Genomic DNA, 22,230 nt, shown 5'->3' with positions numbered 1-22,230 from the left:
TTTATGACACAATGTAAAGCCATAACTTCTTCCCTAACTTTTAAAATCCCATATGCATTTTTTAAATATATGTGTGATGACTGAAATCAGGCAGTTTCTTCCTTTCAGCCATCGGGAGACTGAAATCCCTGGATATCAGCATAAAAAACACAACATATCAGGAAAGCTGTTTTGCCAATATTTTAAGTGAAGGAATGTTCATGGGGTGCAAGAAGAGCAGTGCGAGAATACGTTCTTTATTGTGTTTTGTTGTTTTTTATGTTTACTCGAATTACAATGAATAACACCACTATAACTGCTTCAAACACACAAAATAACAACATGCACAATGCTTTATAACCATTTGTGCAAATGCCATTACAGGCGCATAGCTATTCATAAAGGCTTATAGCACTGTGTTATTAATTGACTTATGAAAACCATAATTTCGGTATCGATTTATTACATTTTCTTAAATTATGAAGTTGCATGGAGTTATGGCGGTGCTATTTAACGTTTAATACATTTAGTCGTTTGATACACATCGTGCTTTTATATTTGTGCCTTTATTGTGCATTTTATTGGCCATGGGGTTATAATGGTGGAAAGCCCCGTGTGAGCAAAATAGCCCAAAAGAAGTGTTTAACCCTTGCAAAACGTGGATGCGGTAAGATGTTTTGCTTTTCTCAAAGTACAGGCTGCAATGGCAATGCTACAGGTGTGCCAAACCACAATAAAGTGAAAAACAGGTCTTTTTTTCAGCTCTGCTTCTTTTTCTCTTTCAGCAAAGAACTTGGTAACGAGATAAGAAACAGAACTCTAATAAACAAGAAAGGAAACAGAGAATACGTACAACGGGGGACAGGGAAAGAAGGGCAAAAATGTCCTGACTTGTCCCCACCCTGCATAAAAGCAAACTCACATTTATGGATCAATCGGTCCTATTCTTAAACTACTGCTCTCTGTTTCTTCGACTTATTTTGTATACTTTGTCCATTTAAAACGGTGAAGCCTGTCTTTTAAAAGTCTACAATACTTTTGTCAACATTAGATAAATAAAATAAAACAATGTACATAATGACACACGAGGAAACATTCTCATTGACTGAATGTATCATAATACAAGCATTAATAATGCACTTGGTTTGTGGGGATGTCAACCAGGAACATTTGACAAATTAAAGCATGACAATCTCAAACATCCTACAAAGCAAATCAATTTAAAAAATGACTAACCCCTTTCAGTCTGACCGAGGGAGCTGCCCACTCCACACTGGTCAGGAGGCAGGATGGTGAACTGGGACCAGCTAGCACTAAACTCCATCTTTGCACTACAAGGGCAAAGCTCTACTAAGTATTGACCGAAAAATATCTCCATTCAGACTTAAAAAAATAATTTAAACAGAAACCTTTACAAGTACATAACGTATACACAGAAGGACACTAAAAATGTGACAAAAGAGAACTGAGTCCAATAACACTTGTTGCATTTGTAATGCCCCTCTGTATCTAAAGAATATATATATATGTTATTAAAATTAAATATCAGAAATATATAAAACAGAGAACATTTCTCTCTCGTTGATTCTAGCTTCATTTCTGTGATTGCAAAAACAGAATACTGTATTTCTCTCTTAATTTCAGTTGGAAATACTGAAATGCACTCTTTACACTGTTTGCCATTTCTGGTGGATTTTCCACACTTGTTTATCATTAACAAAAAAATTAAAATAAGGATGTCTTTTGCATTAGCTTGTTAGTTTTACTTAGTATTTGCTTCCATTTTTTAAGAATAATTTCTTATTTTTTCATTTGGATATTCATCATTCTCCCTCCCACGTTTTTCTTATCCTGATCGTGCATTCAGCTATGTTGCTCGACAAGTCAAATTTCCTTCCCCTCCTCAGTGCTTAGAGCCCTCAGACAAGATTGGCCACTGGGGCCGAGAGAAACTCAAATGTGCAGTGTCGCAGAGAAACCGTACTCTGCAGCAAGTCATTTAAAAAACATGAGATATTTCTCTCCATTTCAGATTTACAGTTAAAAATACAGATGATATGATACATTATGAGAGTAAATCATGAAAATGTGAAATAATCCTGTTTTTATAAATCAGAAGGAAATGGGCCGTTCCAGCCTGCTTCACTTTGCCTCAGCCATTCATTAGTGAAACAGAAACTTCACACAGCAATGTGCAGAACACATCAAATGTTCTGACATCACTAACCCATAAGTGACAGAATTAAATAGAATTTGTTCATAGTGAAATTTCCTGCACAGCACAAGACCAGCAAAATAGCTTTTCAAACATTTAAACATCAGTGGAACAAAAAATAAACCTTGATTTCAAAACTACTCACTGTTTCTCAGAAGACATTTTTCATTAGAATATATATACCTGTACTGTATGTATATTTATGATATGCACAATTATGCTTTGAAAACATACATGTGATCGCAGAGTTGTATAGGAAGATAAAAACCATAAATATGGTAAAAATGAAAGACTAACGCTGTGTGACTAAGTGTATGTGGTACTGGAGCCTGAAACTTCCATCATTCAATTACTCATGTTGCGGTGATGATATTCTCCAAATATTACAAGTATTGCCTGTATACGTTACTCATCCACTTTGAAATTAAAAGGGACCTGTTTTTTCAGTCACCCACATGAAACACAATAGCAAGCTTAAGCTTTTGTTGACAGTCCACTATTCAACAAGACCGTCATCTCTGTAAACCTCTACAATAGCATTTATCATATAGGTACCAAGACTGAACATCATGGCCACACTTACCCACAAATTTCTGTGGTGTGGTGCTCTTTCTTTTACCCACATTGCTCTGCAGCCTTTCGATCACAGGTGGCCTGTCAAAAGGCACTATCGACATCCCTTCCATCATGGACTGCTGCTCCTTTCCTGTGTCACCTAGGTTTCAAGTAAAACAAATTTCACATTTACTGATCTGGAACAATCCTGAACCTTCTCCAAATATCAGGTTTCAATGGAAAGTCACAACTAGTGTTATTCCTTCTGTAGATCTTAAAAACATGCTGTATTGCATCTTTCAAGCTACATTCAGATAACGATTTAAGACTTCAACACAGATGCAACTTTTCATTTTAAAGTGAACTTTTCGCAAAGCAAGTCTTGTAGACTTAAGCATCTTTAATGCAAAAATGAGAAGAAGTAACATATATTCAAATATTTATATATATTATAATATATAATCAAATACAAAATGTATTAATGTGCTGCATTAAAAACAAATGTATATCTTGCTGGAATCAAGCATGTCTTAAGCTAGCTGAAGGGTGAGACTTTATCAGCTACCAAGATATCCAAAAATCATCTTTGATACCCATTCCACTGTGATGTGTCAGCATACCTTGTTGTAGTCCAGCGTGGGGCACAGCGTCCATACTGACACTCTGTAGGTAGTTGTGACAGCGCTCTTTGTGCTCCTCCAATGACGTGCGCTGTTTGTAGCTCCGCCCACAGTAGTTGCACTTATGTGGCTTGCCCACTGTGGAAGAAGCCAAAGCCCAGTCATTTCAATCCATGTTGTACCTGTTCTGCATTATCTTTAATCGGCTGAGGGCCACAGCACCAGACAGTGGCTAAGATAAGCTTCAAAGAGCAGTGAATTGCCAGCAGTCATTCAGAATGTTTGGAAAAGATCATAACAGAAGAGCTGATTGACAGAATAAATTTAGTAGATACAAGTAGCGAGACTATTTAAGAAAAAAAATCTAGTAGGAGTTGCGTTGGTGGTGTCTGGTTCAACGATTCAATGACTCAACAATCCCGTAGGGTTACTCCTAACTCAGCTGGTGACATAATAAGTGGGTGACAAGCTAAGGAAAACCCACTTTTGTTGAGATCAACTCAGGGCTCACTACTACAGTATGAAACCACCAATTAACTCTTTCGCTCAGAATGAAAACTTCAGTGGCAACAGGAAAATAAAAGGTCTTGTCATAACCTCATGTGGGTCATAGCAGTGTTTCTTCGTAGCAGTGCTGTCTCTAGCTCTCTCTCTCTCTCTGCAAACCTGTAGGTTTTTCTGATTTCCTTTCTACTTTCCAGTGATTCATACTCTCAGCACCACATTATACATTGTTAACGTTAGGGCGATTGTGCAAAAAAAAGATGCTGATTGTGCCACATGTTTCCAATGGGGGCTCAATGTGGAGAAGAAATTTCAGGTAACCACCCAACGTTATTGCATAATTCAATGTTAGTGTGGACTTTGTGGCTTCCTTATAGGAACAAAGACCAGCCGATTCCAAAAAAGGAAGAAAGAAGGTCACTGCTCATTATCTCAGCTGAAACAAATTCATAATGGTTCACCTTCGCACAGTGCAATGTTCACTGGCTTCAACCTCCAAGACACTGGAGAAAAGGACTCGACTTGCTCTCAGCCTTCTCTGCCTCTGTTCAATTGGAACAGGCTACACAGTCATGTTGTTGAAGCCGATACCTGGCCTCTTATAAAAAACAGCCATATGAGCTGCTCAGACCAATTAGCTACTAATTGCCAAATGAGTTAGATGGACCAAATGGCCTCCTCTTATTTGTATCCTCTCTTACTGTATGTTCTGAGTTCTAAGATTATGAATCAATGAATGGTTGGTGAAACTGTGAATATCACTCCCCGTGAGTCCACAGGCTCCTTGTGAATGCTGCATAGTGAACACGCTTTAAAGACTTAAAACATCTATTGTTAATGTCGTCCTTTGACATTGCTAGCCTAGCAAAAGCAACTCTGAAGCTTTAAGCTCAGAAATGCTTCAATCAATGAGGAACTTTCTAGGCACACGCAACATACCTTATACAACACATGAGCTCATCATTAGGATTCCAATTACTAGAAACAGATGTGATTATCTGTAAAAATTGACGATTATGAAAATAATCCCGGCATTTTAACCACATAGCTTCGGTGATTTTCAAAAGCTATGTTCAAAGCCAAAACCTATTTTCAGTTTGATGCATTAAGTGAAAGTGAGAAAATCTATCAGCCTCTTTTTTGACCTTTCATGCATGATTTCTTTAAAATACATCAAAAAGCACTGCTCATACCACCCCAATTTGTTTTTTTTTTCCATAGTATACGTTATACATACAATATTATTTTACAGTCAGTATTAGTATTTATAAAAGAAGTTGTTTCTCTTAAGTAGCTGCAAGCTGTTTGAATGATGAATTCTGGTAACAAATTAATACGAATATTGGAATAAGCAGAGACGCATCTCATCTTAAGAAGCAACCAAAATAAACCATAGATTTCTACTATGGAAAGATTTTTTCTTATTTTAGAAATCACACAAGATATAGGATGTCACACGCAACACCTCCTAAGACCTCTTAATGTCAAAAACAATAAAATCTTTGATATCTACGACAAATAAATACAAAAATATACCTATCCAAAAATGTCTTCAACAAAGCTAAGATGAGTTGTAACTTCAATTTCACTGACACTGAGTCGTTTTTGTTTTTCACAGGCTTTGTTCTCAAATGAAAAAGGTAAAACACTTGTGTTTTTTTTCTTCAGCCTAAAAACTGCAAACCCACATCAGCTTTCTGTATGTTTAAGGCACACTATAAATACTAGCACTCCTCTTTAATAGGGGGTCTTGGGATGACTGGTCATTAGATGGCAAAAGAAAAAGGCTTCAAGCAAGAATTCTAATGAAAAAAGGCAACATGTCATCTATAGAACATAAACACAGATTAAATGTAATCATGTCCAAATGTTTTAAATATTAAAGTGAAATTTTAGGTTACATTTCACCAGTTCAATCATTTCTGAAGCAGCTTGATCCATTACCAAAAGACCTTCCCTTGTTTCACAAAGACACAAACTTTTTCTCAGCAGAAAGAGCAAGAGCTTGGGCTACACATCACACTTTCAGAATAAAAGGACTATTTAAGCTTCTTCACTTAAATGTACAATAGAAGAAAAGAGTTACGCAGTATACAAACTAAAATATAAACGCAAATGAAATCAAGGTAAAAAAAATCAATTCTGTTAAGAAGTTCAGCAAGGATTTGCTACAGTACACACAAAGGGTGTCTTCAGGGTAAACATGCAAACTCGTTAATTTTATTGTATTTTTTAAAAATATAACAAAAGAATGAAGCTTTGATCTTTATTACACAACTTCTCTTGTTATGCTGCATGACAGACAGAAGTGGGTGAAAACGTTTGACAAGGACAAAGTGCAAAACAGTTTTTCTAAAATTTACCTCTGTCCTCCTACCTCACAATTTCCCTTGACACTATCAAGTTGCTCTATGAGGAAGAAGGAGGAAAAAAGAACTTTTGCTGTCACCGTGGTGAAATACAATCCTTCGTACACAAAATTGCCACTTTAAAAGCTTGTGCAGGGTTGTTTTTTTTCTGTGTTACACCTGTTATCCGGGATGAGTGCCACCACACTCCCAGAAAAAGGGAGTGTAGACCAGGCTTTTATGTTCAGGGTGTTGCGTAAGTACACTGTGAGACGTGCCAGTTTCTCCAGCAACTAGAGAGTTCCTAACATTCCAGTCTCTTTCAGGTGGTAGACAGTCAGGGTCTGAGAGACAGAGACGCAGGAAATTTTGATCCTCGTGTTTTGTGCCTCTCTGTACGTTTGGAAACTGCTTTTGTGATGACTGAAAGAACAGAGTATCTAAGCGATAACAACAGCCTTAATGTTAAGAAAAAAATACATTTTATCTGAGGATAATAAAGTGGGTGGTACTGAATATTTCTATAAAGGTGTTTCGCTTTCAGATGTCAGTTTCATGTTTTTGACATTTGTCCCCTACTGTTACAATTGGCTTGCTGATGATATTCCTCTTCATAAAATGCTCATTCTCTTCATTCTCCAGACTAATGGGAGAACTGTTACACCAGCATAACACATATAAATACATGAATGTTCATGGATACAGATACGTTCCGTGTATATACATATTTTCAACAGAGAAACTGTAGTTAATAAACTCTGGTTTCTGTCAAAAACTTCAACAGGAAATGTAAAAAAAGTTCAATGATTCAGTTGAAAAAAAAAGAAAAATTACCTCCTCACCACTATACTAATAACCAAGTGCGGTATTTAAATGTCGCTTCTTTCACGTGTTATTCCAGGAATGGGCCTGGTGACTTCTTGTTAAGAAGACTAGGGCACCGGAACTGTGTATAGATGGCACAACAAAATATTCTAACCTCTATCCTGCTTGCTCTGAGCTGAAGGGTTCAGTGTTGCTAGTGGCTATTCTCTGTACTACTGTATATAACTTTAGATTAGTCATAGGAACCTAAAATGAGCTATTCCTTTTCTAATTATTTCCGTCCGGAGAAGGGTGATACAGCACTTACTGACCAAATCCAAACTGGCATGGGACCAGCCACACCCTCTTCAAGGAAATTCTTGGCACATATGGAAGTGCCCGTGAGATGTAAGAGCAGTAATATGATACGAGCAGTGATAAACATTTTACAGGACTGGGAAACATGGGGTCGGGGTCTGAATGCAGGCTGGAGGGCTCAGGGAGGACTAACCAGAGTGTGTCCGGAGGTGTCCGGTCAGGGCATCACGCCGGCGGCAGGCATAGCTGCAGAAGGGACACTTAAATGGCTTCTCCCCCGTGTGCAGTTTGATGTGTCTCAGCAGATTGCCCTTCTGGGTAAAAGAGGCACCACATTGGTTGCACAGGAAAGGCCGTTCACCTGGAACAGAGGAAGCTCTCATTAGAAAAGAAGTACCTACTTCATTCACTCTGTTCCATGGGTCCCCCAGGGCAAACCAAAGACTAGTTAACACACTTACTTCTGTATGGAGCTAATGCTCAAAACCATTGAGTCTGAAATACTACATGCTTAATGGGTTTATATATAAACATTCAAAGACCATTTAATATGAATATATGAACATACAAACTGTATGCAGAGTTTGAATACTCTAAAATGCTGTATGGCACATAGTTCTTCAAAGGAGGATATTTCCATCCTTTTTTTGAGCAGGATTCTGAATGAATTTTGTTCTATTTCAGCAGGGTCCTCTTATGATCTTTATAAATGAGAAGAATTTCTCATCAAAGGAACTGTGTCCTAAGTGACCTGGATCTTGATAAGGAACCATGATATGTCAGCATGAAAATGGGCTAGAAACATATTCTACAAGATAAAAGCATCACAACAATGCACATCTCAGACTTGAGCAAACACATGAAACTCATGAAATGCAGTCCTACATTTAGGAATGACCATTCAATGACCAATAAGTAGATTTACTTGGGAAAAAAGTGTGTCAAGAGACACCATATTGCATTTCAACACTACAGCAATCCTCAAGAACTGTTATCGGTAATAAATAACCACACTGGCAATAAAGAAACAATGAGATTTTAGCTAATGTTAGAGCAATCGCATGGTTAACAGGACATTGTTTCTGACAGGACATACTGAAACGGAAACTCTTTCGAAGTAGAATCTGATATTTAAGCCAAAGATGGAGAAGAAATTTGCAATCTGTGCAAAGTAAAGAACTACAGTATATTGTTATGTACAAACGTCCTGATGAATGCCACAACTTTCACTTGTTGCTTTTTGTCAATATTGAGCTGCATTGACGTTATACTCTTTAACAAGAAGGCTACTGTAAGAAAGCATATGGTAATTTAATAGCGAATTAATTAATAAGTCAATAAATGCAAGTCTTTTAATTATGGTTTGAAAAAAGAGCCACAATCAATTTTAATACCAACTTATAAATATATTTGTTTCTGCATGAGTAAACAAGCCTTTTGAGATTAATTTTGCTTATTGCTCAAAAACAGACACAATACTCTGAAATGCCTTTCTTGACAATCTCTTTAATATAATGTACATTCCTCCCACATAGCCAGTTCATGTATGAGCTGTAAAAAGTGACAAACAGTGCAGTCCATAAGTATCTGGACAGTGACACCATTTTTGCTGTTTTGGCTCTGTACTCCAGCACATTAGATTTGAAACGAAACAGCTGTATAAATGGGTGCAAACTTGAGTTGCATTGGATAAATGCATCAGGCAAAATTAATTCGTAATAAGGAGCACAAAATCTACATTGTAATGTGGTTAAACTATAGAGCTAAACCAGAGGGAGTCGCAGGATGAGACTGCTACTAAAATAAATAACATGATATTTACTTGTATAAATCTTGTTTAAACTGGTGGAATTTGAAAACTAAATAATCTCCCATTGCTAAAGCATGACACTCAAGAATACCGTAAGACAATAACGAGATAGGGAAGATACCATGAATGTTCTCCTTGATAATACATCCAAAGCAGGATTAATTTTATCCTGAATATCAGCCATCCCCTTGTCCCTTTAAACTACTGTTTTGAGAATTTTACAAGGATCATAGCAATCATAGCAAGACCACAAGCAATCATGGAAAACATGTAAAGTTTATGTAAAAACACTTATTATGCACAAGGTTAATAACAGCACTTTGCAGCAAACAAACTTAAACTTGACACATTTCTACAAATTTTAATGCACAGTTGCTATTTATTTGCTGATTTTAACAGGTTGAAAAAAAATAAAACAGTAAATGTGGCATGTGCAGTCAGTACTTAGTAACACCCCCTTTGGCAGAAATCAAAGCCTCCAAATATTTTTTGTAGCCAGCTAACAGTCCTTCTATTCTTGCTTTAGGAAATATTTCCCAGGATTTGTTGACACATAGTAGAATCCATTCTTCCCTCTACCTGCACAATATTTCCTGTGTCGCTGGCTGCCACACAACCCCAAAGCATAATAGATCCAACCCCATGCTTAACAGTTGGCAAGGTGTTCTTTTCTTCAAATGCTTCTCCTTTTTTTCTCCAAACGTACCTTTGGTGATTGTAGCCAAAGAGCTCAATTTTTAGTTGCACACTCCAGACATTGAATTTTGTGATGAGATCGCAGGTTAGGTTTCCTTCTGATGACTCTTCCATGCAGATCATGTTTTTGCAAGCAACGCTGCACAGTGGACCAGTGCACCAGTACTCCCGTGCCACCTAAACCTTCCTGCGGGTCCTTTTGCAGTGATAATGGGGTTTTGCTTTGCATTCCTGACCTGTCTATGAGTAGTTCTATTGGAGATTTTTCTTGGTTTTCCAGATCTTGTCTTGACTTCAAGATTTCCCCTTAACTTCCATTTCTTAATGACATTTCGGACAGTGGAAATTGCAAGCAGGAAGCGTTTAGATATATTTTTAGACCTATCCCCTGCTTTGTAAGAGTCACTTATCTTTAATTTCTGATCAGCTGCTTAGAGGAGCCCATGGTTGATGAGTGTAACCTGAGAGGTTTGAAGAGTCAGAGAATTTATGAAGCTCTGGAATTGTCATCACCCGACTTAGATTAAGGCCTAACGAGTCAATTAAGTTCTGAGACCTCACAAAAAAATAACACTAGTGGAAGAGTGTCCAAACGTTTGCACATGCCACACTTACTGTTTTATTTTTTTCAATCTTTTAACTTAGCAAAGAAATAGTAACTGTGCATTAATATTTACAGAAACATGTCAAATTTAAGGTTATTCAGTGCTAAGGTTGTGTTTACTTCTTTCACTTAGAAAATCAAAAAAACATGTAATTTGGCAAGGGGTGCCCAAACTCTTGCATACAACTGTAGGAGCAACTCTAGGTTGTCAGGAAATGTAAATGGGAGGAGCACTATAGATACATAGAAAACTACTTTTGAAGGTGTCATGGCCAGCTGACTATACTTGGTCAACTGAGATAGAATCAATGTGGATAAAGTCATTGGAGACACCAATGTGGATGAAGTGGACCAACATTTAAAAGAGTTTTGCTGCCTGAACAAAACTAATAAGACAAGGACTGTCTTGAAATTAGTGTTGAGGCACATTCAGGGTATAGTTGATAGGAAAAGGATAGGTTGATAGGTCGTTTGTCCTGGCTGCTTACCAACAGTGATCATTCCAGTGTTTCTTAAGGACACTGGGCTCAAAACATTCTATCCCAAACACATCACATTTCTGTTTACCGTTGGGCAGTCGGATCCCTGTGTCACCCGGCCCTTCCCCTCCCTGGCCGCTGTCTTGCAGGCCATTGGGGCTGTCAATCATGGGGTCCTCCAATCCAGCTCCTTCCTCCCCGCCTGGGACCACCTCCTCAAGGCCCAGAGCTTGCCTCTCCACCTCTTCTTCTGTCCCAGCCTCCTGCTTGATCTGTGCTGTAAAACAACACCAGTGTAGGGTTGGTCATTACTATTTATTGACCTAAATAGTAACTAAGTTACTAAGAATTGAATTTGCTCAAATAAATTACTCATCTCAAGCAACTTTTTTTCTTCTCTAATGCATGCAGAATTTCTTCTCAGTTACGCCTACTATTAATGATTGCTGGAGGCTTATATACTTGGAGCATTCAGAACTCAGCATGACCCTGTGACAATCATAGGAAGGATGAGAATACCGATGAGATGAATAGCATGCTCACCCCACAAGAGCTCATGTTCAGAGCTACATAGTATAACAAAATGAACACTGAAGTCGTAAAGTTGACGTAACCAAGAAAACAGATTGACCAGTAAGACCGATAAACACCCGCAGTCCTCAGAGACCCTGGTGTGAAATCCCAGCCTGGGCTGTCTCATGATCTATCAGTCCTCCTTCACACAAACATCTTGTTCCTGTCACACTTGAGTGGGGAGCCTCTTAGCACACGTGGGAGAGTGAGACAGGTGTCAGCCTCACAAGGTTTCCACTTGACTGCTTCTTCGCAAAAATGGGAGATTTAGTAGAAAACACTGGTGGCTCATTTCACAGCTCTCTTAACTCAAGTCCTAGGAGCCTGTGAGTAAGAACTGTACGGCCATAGCGGAGCTTAATAGGACACTTGAAAGAATCGCTCTTGTGCCTCAGCACTCTCACTATTTCTCACTCATGGGTGAGAAGGTGCAGTGTCAGCTAAAGCCTATAAATGGAGACTATCAACAGGAGGTTATGTACAGCCACACCACAAAAACTGTGCATGAACACCAAAAGGGTGCAACACTTTTGACATGTTAAGAAATCATGTTAAGAGCCAGGGAGACAGCCGTGATCTGGGTGCCATGAATAAAAGCTAACATATGCAGCTTACACTATAACTTGTAACTGTATTATTGCAAGTCGATTCTCCTTCTGAATCTGTTATTATCATATTACACTTTTTATTTTTTCTTGATGGACTAGACATACGATGGTAAAACAGTCTTTCCCTTTAAAGAATCCTGTCAAGCCTAAAGATCGGTTTGGTGTCGCCAGTCATTTGTTTTGCAATAGTGTTATCTTCGAAGATTGATATAAAGATGTATATTAAAGGATTATCTGATTGCTTAACCTCATACATCAGGTAGAAGTGTTTTAAAGTAAATAGCTTGGAAACATTTAATACTGTTAAGCAGTCAGGCTATTTATCTTATATGTATTAAATTATTTCATAATCTGTTTTTCTCTAAGAATAAACTATAGGTCTTTTGGGAGGGCTACATTCCTCTGTCATGTGAAGTCCTGATAATGTGGGCCAACAAACGAACAAATGAAATCGGCGTGAATTTGACAACTGCATACAAGGGCGTGGGCATCAACTGTGTCATCTTAGTGCCAGAGGGAGGGGCTTGTACCAAGTTTCTTTGAACATACTGTAGGTAATTCCAATCACAAAGGAAAGAGAGTGAAATGAGTTTGCAATAAACAAATCACTGCAGAGTAGGAGGTGAAATTTGGTAGCCGACCATGATTTGCTGCCATACCCTTTAAGAGCCCGCTTCCTACACTGATTGGGCATTAGGCAAGTAGGAAAGGAAAAAAATGCTGGTTTCACAGTGCCTACTGCATCCTACAGAAAAGCTGAGGACACACTATCAGGGCTGCAAGAAGCACAGGCTCACATCTTCCAAATCAACTTAAAGAGTGGCTTGGAAAACATTTGCCAGAACTGTGTCTACAGGAGGCAGGGGGCAAGGAAATCAGAGATTCAAGGCATGTGATTAACACTGCCCATCCTCAGCAGGAAAGGGAGAACATTGTTAAACACCCTCCATATTTCTGTTGTAATTTTTCTAAACACTAATTTGTATGTCTGATTGGCAGATACTGAGAAGCAATAAATATGCAACAAAAGAGAGACGGAATCATTTTTAACACCTCTGAGTATGTATGAGCGTTGCTTCTTCTCTTTTCTGTTTTGTTCACGATAAACACTATAGATGTGAAATTCTTAAATATATGAAACCGCCATGCAGATTTTATTACTTTGTACAATTAATCAATCATAAATGCACTTTAGATATTCCCATTATTAGCTAGTATCTGCACCTTAATTGACTTTATTTCATGGTATAACATTCATCACAAATTAATTAAAATATAATTAGGCAACTCTCCGGGCTGTAATATTTAAACAACAGATGTTTAATATTGAAAGAATCCATCTAATACTTATTTAATGTCATAATAATTTGGTAGCAGTGTTAACTGAATGACAGCTTTATGATTGAGACAAGTACAATTACTGCCTTCTTCAGAATACTGAATATAATTTTCTTCTTCAAAATTGAAGGCATCTTACAAATGCCCTGTGATTAGAAAAAAGACTATGCAATTATGATATCAGCTTCTTCAACAAATAAGTTTTTTTTTCCCCTTTAAACAACCTATTACTGTGTATGTCTAATATTAGTAGTATTTTCTAGTCTAGTATTTATTATTGATAAACGATGAGTATGCTATGTATCTTTTTGCAGCACTGGATCAGTCTCTGAACACACACGGGCAAGGCTGTAGGTCAAATCGCAGGTGGAGCACTGCTGTTGTAGCACTGAACAAGGAACCTGAGATGGGTACAGTAAAACCTCGAAATGCGTACAAATGTAAATCTCTTATTGCATTGGATTAAAACATTAGCCGAATCACTACATTGTAAGTCTAATCAAAAGTGAATACCACTAAAATTAGTATGTCTGTATAGCTGATCAGACTATTATGTACAGTATTTACAAACAGATATACAAATATCAACACTTGCGCACACACAATCTTCACTTAATTTCAATGATTTTTTTTCTCTGTTCTGTCTTCCTTCTGTGACTTTTCGTTTTTGTGCAACTTTGCAGTTCCTGTTCAATGGCCCTGCGTGTGGTCTGCAGACTTGTTTGCCCTGTGGATTGTGCTGAGAAAAGGCTTCTTATAAAAAGCAAACATGACACTTACACCCTTTGTGCCATCTTCAAAGCCAAATGCACTGGGTAACATTCATGAACTCATGACTAAAAAGTTGTGTTGACTACTGTCACTATTGCTAATGCTGAAACAATATACAAAGCCGGGTTCCTAAACTACACTACAGCACAAATAGGATATACATTTCCTTCTCTAAAAATATTACCTTTCATGACTTAAATTCAAGAGATTCATCTGCAGACATAAATATTATCCCCTTCCATCTAAAAAAATAATAATAAAACAATAAGGTTATGCATTTCTTATTTTTATTAAACTCTAGCTTGGCCTTTTTGTCTAATATTTTCTCTACTGAAAGTATTGAACACTCAATCCCAGAAAGTGCTATTTAAAATGCTAGAGTTTATTAGCTAATTTTAGATCTGAGCACCTTATTAAACTCTGCTTCTATATCATCCTGTGTGGCAGAAGTGAAGACACACATACCCCCAAAAATCAGGTGACATTTTTGTGTGATGTTTCCAAAACCAAAGAGTGCACTTATTACTAAACTCAAGTTTGAGTTTTCTTTTGAAATCATGAAGAGCTCATGACACATGACTGATGTTGAAATTTACTTTGAGCACTTTACTATTCATTAATAAAAAATAACGTTACCCTATGTAAAGCTGACAACGGCGGGATCTAATCCTCTCAATATTAAACGTCCATGAAGATGACCCCAAACATACTTCTAATAAGATCCTCTTAAAAACAAATTGGAGATGAAAGCTAATTCCTCCTGGAACACCTGTACCACGAAAAGGAGTCACACGTACATTTTTGCATTCTTACCTGATCATAAAACTGAACATACCTACCTTGAACACTTTGAAATCTAGCAATTCCTGTTTCCTTTTAAGATAAACCTTTTAGCAAATTTCAGGAATCAAGTTATGTACCACTTAAAGGAATCTATCTTTGATCATACTAAAATATCTGTACATTCTTTGTGACATGATAATTAAACCCCTACTGTTCAATCAAACCTGCCTTTTTTCTTTTTGTTCAACATGGCAGTTTAAGAGTCTTTGTACTGATGGCGAAATTTCTGCACTGGCAAACCTAGGCTGTCGCAGAAACAGCTGACAGTAACCTGCTGCTCTCTGCTCTGACTCTGTCATCTGCTAGAGAGAGCCATCTCTCTCTCTCTCCACCCCCACACCACATATACTGTACACTGTCTGTGTGAAGATCAACTAACTAAGATAAATATTTAAAGACAACCACCAAGCAAAATGAGCAGTAATTTTTTTCAGATTGTTATTTGTCAACTAGAAGGAGAACCATATTTTCATTGTTAACTATACTGTAGTTCATCACGCATGTGTAAAACTCAAAGCAAACATTTCACACTAAATTGGGAAAAGAAAGAAAATGTGGAAAGGAAAGAAAAGCCTTTCTGAGGCTTTTCCTAATGCTGCCCACCTCACAAGTGGCATGCACTAACAAATGGTAATGCACAAATACAAGGGATTTATGTGACCAGATGTATATTACATCCTGTTTAACTTTTCCCAAGAAAGAATAGATTTCTAAACCTGTTTTTGTATCCTGGCAACAGTGCAGAAAATTTAGAGGTTCTGTAGGGCAGTGCACTTCATGAAGTGTTACAGTGTTTGTACTAACAGAACTTGAAATGGTTTCCATGGGAACACAGAGACAAATCCAAGTAAAGAACATCTCTCCCAAGGATCAAATTAAGGCCTGAAGATCACAATGCTAGTATGCATGTGGAGAATGTGCCACACAGAAAAATCTATGTCTTTTTCTTAATGTGATGCAAATATACCTGCAGACACCACTATCCCAACAATGAGCTTAGAGAAAGTTAAAAGAGCCCTTGCATTTGAATTTTTGTATTGCCTTGTAGCGTCTATCAGATAGATATCAAAGACATTTTTATTTAATCTTACTTACATACTGAGTGTAAAAATTAGACAATTAGCCTACATATCAAACAGCTACTTGTTTTTTTTTTCATGTAGGTATATCACCTTTGTTTCACACACGAATGGCTATATTCTTACAGAAATAAACTAATTCAAAAGTCAGATTTGGATCAAAAGATGATTCATAACCTTTCTCAGAAGATGCAGTCTTTCACTTTCCTATCACTTTTCTAAAGTTAGGTGCAGAAAAAAGGCAGACCAATACCAGCTGACATAAAAGTCTGGGCTGAAAGCAACAATTTGTGCCATGCACAGATAAGAGGGCTCAATTAGCCTAGTCCCCAACCCTAGTATTGAGAAACCTGTTCCCAGCCTGCCTGCAGGGCCATCCAGCCCCTTCCTGACACCAGTGGCCTGCAGCCAAACAGTACAGCCTCCTGAGCCAGAAACAGGCACATACCTTCGAGTGGGAGTGCCTATGGAACCCAGCTCAAAAGAGCAAAAGAAAAAAGAGAAGAGTGTGATTGAAGCCTATAGTAGGTGCACCCCATTTACACATTTTGCAGAGGAGCTGCAACAGTACCTGCCAGTGAACGAAATTCACACTTCAAAAGCAATTACAACTCAAAAGCTACAAAGGCAAATACCCGGATTTGCACATTTAGTTTTTTTAACCTTACATTGAATTCACGCTCATTCCTAAAGGGTGCATCTTCACCAGCATGTGTAACTAGCATGGTGCACACAGCAAGAAAATACTGTTCTTAGTATCTTCTATAACAGACCTTAATATTAATATATATAGTTATGTACATATGAACAAATCAATCATTGTGTTTACCTTCCTTATGGGATTTTAAAAAATACACAGTCAATAGCCATATACATTTTTCTCAGTAAAGTCCAGATTGTACATAAATGCTAAGTACTTACATGAAATATATTTAATTCACCGCATCCCACAGCTTAGATCATGTTGGGGTCTATTTAGAAATCTTACATAGCATGCATGAACTTCTATACTGTACTTACTGTATGTCCCAATTAATAGCTCAATGCACAACAATGCTAGTTCTGAGATGGATTTACAGTACGTACAGTACCTGACACCAGCTTTGGCCCGAGCCATCGACTGTATATCACATAGGGGAATTGCATGAAATCAGCAAAAAGCACAATATGTCACGCCCTTTAAGAGCAACACTGCGCAAGCTTCGAACGTCACAGGGCTCAACAGACAAAAGAGAACATGGGACTTGTGAGTCACGTTTTAAACTGCTGGCTGTTTTTCAGTTCTGGTTCCATTGAAGACATTTTTTCACCTTTGAAAATCTATGAACGTGCTGTCCTAGCATGTTTTATCAGAGGACCGTGCTGCAATTATCAGCACCCATTTCTCGGGGCACGCCATCTTGACTGGAAGATGAAACCGTCTTTATTAGGCAACGATCAACAACTCCTGCCATGAAGGTACACCAGCACCTTCTCTTATATGACAAAATATGTTTCTTCCACAGAAGTTGACACAGTAGGTGTTTTTGTAAGAAACCTCCATTCTCTAGAAATGTGAATAACAGTATTAGAATATCAATCGCAGGATCAGAGTCCTGCTTTTATTGTCCCTGCAAGATGCTGATTAATAACGAATGCTGTGCTTCCCTTTTTCATTGGACCATCTCACGATGACATGCTCAACATTATCAGATGGCTGGTACTGCCTATCAGTTCTTTGTTTTTCAGTTCACTTTAGGGATGAGATATTTTGGAACTGGAGGTTATACAATCAGATAACGGGTAAGGGGAAAAAAAAGGTTACAACATGAAATTAAAGCCAGCTGTGTTGGCCTCAAAAATGTCTGCTCCGTTCACATGCACAACAGTGCAACTTCAGAGATGAATTACATTTCATTTCTTTGTTCAGAATTGTCATGTGCTTATGTGGACTACCAGAAAACAACAAGGGATACACAAAAAAAACACAGGTTTCAATTAAAGAAAACTGAAGATGATTCCTTTCACTGGGACAGCAAAGTCTAATTGTTTATTTTTTAGACTGGCGATTATCCTAAAGGCAGGTATAAAAGACAACACAATACACAATATAGTTAACACAACATGAACCCATTAACAACTAAGAAACATACGTGGATACGAGCAGAAAAAAGGTTAGCAGCTTAAGTACTGTAACCTTCACAAAAACATAGAAACTGGATCATCACATGCATGATGAAAAAATAAAATAAAAAAGGACATAGCACTTAAATTTATGTAGTCTAAATTGATGCTCTGATGGAAGAAGCTCAGGTTCAGTGCAGGTGGTGGTCATGACAGTCAGTGATTATACTGGCCTTCCACACTATTTGTTTGATGTAGATGTCTGCCAGCTGAAGCTGTTCTGCACCGATTATTTTGCTGGCTCCTTCCACTGTAATGCATTAGCTAATATGAATGCACTACATAACAGCCATTGTATATTTGGTTAAATCCATGGTTACAATTCATGATATTTGAACAAATAGTCCGCAAATGTCGGAATTCATTCTGCTGCAGCCATCATTAGTTACTTCATCATTAAAGATGTGAGATAGTTCCAGTGGTGACCAATCAAAAACAAATGTATCATCCTCTCATTCATATTAATCTCAAACAGAAATGTTTGACTGCAAACAAAAATAACAGTTGATTTTACTGTCCTAATACATTGCAGAGCACTTTGTGTATATATTATTTCTCCTAACCTGGAATATTTTTAACATAGAGTCTCATATATATACTGTACATATACATATGAGTACTCACAGAGGTTATATGAAGGAAAATGAACTCACTATTGGTGTGGAGTCCTAGAGGAGAGTGTCGCCCATTGGGTGTATTTGAAGAGAGGTCCACCACCATCCTGGAGTGGTCTTTCCTGGGAGAACAGTCACCATTACCTGAGAGACAAGAGAAAGGGCACTTATTTAAGAGTAAAATGACTGCCTTTCAAAGTGTAGCATTAATAATCTCTCATACAAACAATATTTGCATAAACAATTCAGACCTTGTGTATACCAGACTGTTTTCTGTGTCATCTATATCTGTTTTGAATTGTTTTAAACATTGTCTAAATTAACTGAACGTACTGACCAACCCTTAAAAACTTTAACAATGTAACAATTCGTCTAAAATTCTGGGCATCACATACAGTACAAACATCATATGTACATTTCCTTCACAGATGAATTTGAAACTGAAAAAAAAACCCACCAGCAAGAGATAAGAGAGGTAATTACTGTATGGGAGTGATGAATTATGCTATAAGTACCTCCTAAGAATGATACTGTTTGTATTTTCTGTGTACTTTAGACTGTATCTGTACCACATCTGTATTATAACACAGATTAATAAACATACTGTAATATAAATAAAAAAAGCATCAGAAAACCAGAAGTCTGAATTAATGCATAGGTTATTAGTAAAAAAGTTACTTTGGCAGGGTTTGGCAGAACTCCTTCCACAATATATTGTTATTAATAAGTTACTGGGTTATATTAATAACAGAGTAACATATTGGGGCTGTCCTGTTAACAGCATGATGTGTGACCCAAGAAGCAGAGAATAAGATACAGAATAACACAGAATTCCCTGTTAGAAATTATTAAATAAAATAAACAAGGAGCAAGAAGGATTAACATCTCATACACAACCTACAATATCTTGTTTTGGTAGTTCTTTTTTGATAATCGAAAAATACTATTCCACATCTATAGATGAAAAACTCCATCTTTGTAATGTTAATTAATGTTTTATTATAATTATTACTGAGGTTGGTGAAACAGCTCAAAGACTGGTAGCATTAACATCTTTCTTTCAAAACCTAACGGGGTCCTCACTGGTCCTTTGTGCAGCAGCATAGAACAGGTGGTCCAGTGCACTGGACTCCTAAATGGACTACATTTGAGAGTCTCTCTATTCCTGATGTAAGTGGATCTCCAAGCAGTTAAGGGAAATGAAGATATGCTATCAATTAACTTATTTGGTTACATTAAAAAAAATGTGACTTGTCCTCTTGGAAAGGAAAAGTATGTGTACGGTGTACAGCTGTACAGTGCATCAAATGAACACCTATACATCCATCCATTTTCTAAACTGCTTTATCCAATACAGTACGCCAAGAGCCTATCCCAGCAAGAAATGGGGTCAAGGCAGGATACACTCTGAATAGGACCCCAGACCTTCGCAGGAACACATATGCATAAACTAGTAAAACATTCCAGAGCAGCCCTTACTGTGTTTGTGCTTTTCAAATGTAAAGAACAGGTTTCCAGAGGTCTTATGGTCATTAGATGATGGATCTCGGTATGCTGCCCCAGGGAAAACTCCACCTTTCTGCGGAGTTTCAGGCATTAACCTGATACCCAGAGGAACGCGGAGAGCTCTCGTTTTCAATCCCCTGGTGAAAAATGACAGCCAGGGGAACAAAAAGTATTATCCTTGTGCTAACTTGCTAAGACCTTTCCAATAGCATGCCTTTTACATGCCAGCCCTCTTTAAGTTAACCCGCTGACCACAACCCTAACAATCTTTGTAGACAGAATATTCTTTGTGGACAATACACATGCCAAAGTTTTTTTTTCCATAGTTTTAATTTATACAAATCATTCTTGGTATGAATTGAATATTTTAAACTTAGAATTACGAGCTAGTTCAAGATATGTAAAACATTGCTTCCAATATATAAGAGTACAGTATTCCACAAAATTGTTGTCTGGAATCTACATCAAATGTGCTTTTCTATATAATTGCAGAACTCAGTAATGGAACTATCTAGTGTTCCACTAGGCAATATAAGGTGTATACATCAGACATTAATCCTGCAGCTTTCTCAGCAAATCCATCTAGTATTATAAAGAGCCCTGTTTGGAAAAGAAGCCAATTGCCAGATTGGTTCTGAGTTGTGACTGAGTCTTTATTAAAATGAGTTCATGCTAAGTGTAGCAGCTCTCATGTGAGTTAACTGTAAGCAGAAAGAAGTAATTTGCCATTCCACAGAACTGATCATGACAAAAAGTTATATTCTGCAATAAACTGAAGAGCCAGAAAGCACATAAGAAGAGAACAGCTTTTGTAAGATTTGGAATTGCATGTCAAATATATGCCTTTAGTAAAGCTATTTTACTGCTATACTTTTACTATTGTTCCTACTGGATACTCCCCAGTAAGTGTGGTGAAAATGTAGTTTACATTCTTGTACTTCATTATTTAATGAAACACCAAGAAGATTTTCAATGTACACCATTGTACACATTTCCAATGTGCACCAACCCATAACAAACATTAATACTGCAATCACTCTGGTCAAAGATAACTGTGACTGGGATTCCCTACAATCTCTTAAGTATGATTGGGCTCGACAGGATATTGCTGAAATTCTTTTCAGCAGTTATCCATGTGGCTTACGTCTATGGGTTCGAGCAGGCTTGCAGCAAGACGAGTGAGACAACTATTCCACATTTCATTTCAAATATAATTAAGTCAAAGCTCTACTAGAGTCATATTCATATGCAGAGCTGATCATCAACTGTCAATTCCAAACTGGCAGGGAACAAAAAAGGCTGCAGTATTAGCACATTTAAAAATAAAAAAACCTATATCCAACATCAACTCCCCGTGACTGATCAGCAAATTTGCATTACCACACTTCATATTATATAACAGCATTCTTACCTGTAGGAGTCTACATTGCCTTATTATGAAACTATCTGCACTGAATTATGAAAGGCAAGACTTTTCCATTCTCAGAAATGTAAAGAAAGTAGTAAAAACAGGAAACACATAAATTATGAAGGCAATATATTCTTTGCTCTCCCAGCATCTATATATTGTTTCTTTATGTTGTACTACATATGATTCCAGCTTGTACTGTATATATGTGTGTGTATAAAACTGAATACCAAGCCTTATTTAATCCTATAGCAGGATGAAGGGCTCCTGAGCAATAAAACTTACCCCAAGCTGGTAAGAAGGGTTGGGGTCTAGTGCAATACAAAAGTGTAAGCACAGGGTGCTGGCAACAATGCTTGCTAAACACTGTTACTAAATGCCCTACTAGAGACCAG

General features: G+C 37.5%; 1 protein-coding gene across 14 annotated transcripts in view; it reads right to left on the bottom strand.

Annotated features, from left to right (window-relative positions):
- Nucleotides 1-22,230, bottom strand: part of ikzf2 (IKAROS family zinc finger 2) — a 60,149-nt gene that overhangs the window by 7,936 nt on the left and 29,983 nt on the right. For 10 of the 14 annotated variants that reach the window (XM_015358594.2, XM_015358597.2, XM_015358600.2 and 7 more), the window contains 5 exons: nt 18,961-19,065; nt 11,021-11,209; nt 7,537-7,704; nt 3,370-3,507; nt 2,778-2,909 (listed from right to left, as the gene is read on the bottom strand). In XM_015358594.2, coding sequence (XP_015214080.2) covers nt 2,778-2,909; nt 3,370-3,507; nt 7,537-7,704; nt 11,021-11,209; nt 18,961-19,065 — 732 coding nt within the window. Of the gene's footprint in view, nt 1-2,777; nt 2,910-3,369; nt 3,508-7,536; nt 7,705-11,020; nt 11,210-18,960; nt 19,066-20,400; nt 20,565-22,230 lie in introns of all 14 variants that reach the window. The other 4 variants (XM_015358582.2, XM_069196442.1, XM_069196443.1 and 1 more) reach the window with 1 other exon arrangement.

This window comes from Lepisosteus oculatus, chromosome 12 (genome assembly GCF_040954835.1).
Source record: "Lepisosteus oculatus isolate fLepOcu1 chromosome 12, fLepOcu1.hap2, whole genome shotgun sequence".
NCBI classification, from domain to species: Eukaryota; Metazoa; Chordata; class Actinopteri; order Semionotiformes; family Lepisosteidae; genus Lepisosteus; species Lepisosteus oculatus.
This window is presented reverse-complemented; position numbering and strand designations above follow the sequence as displayed.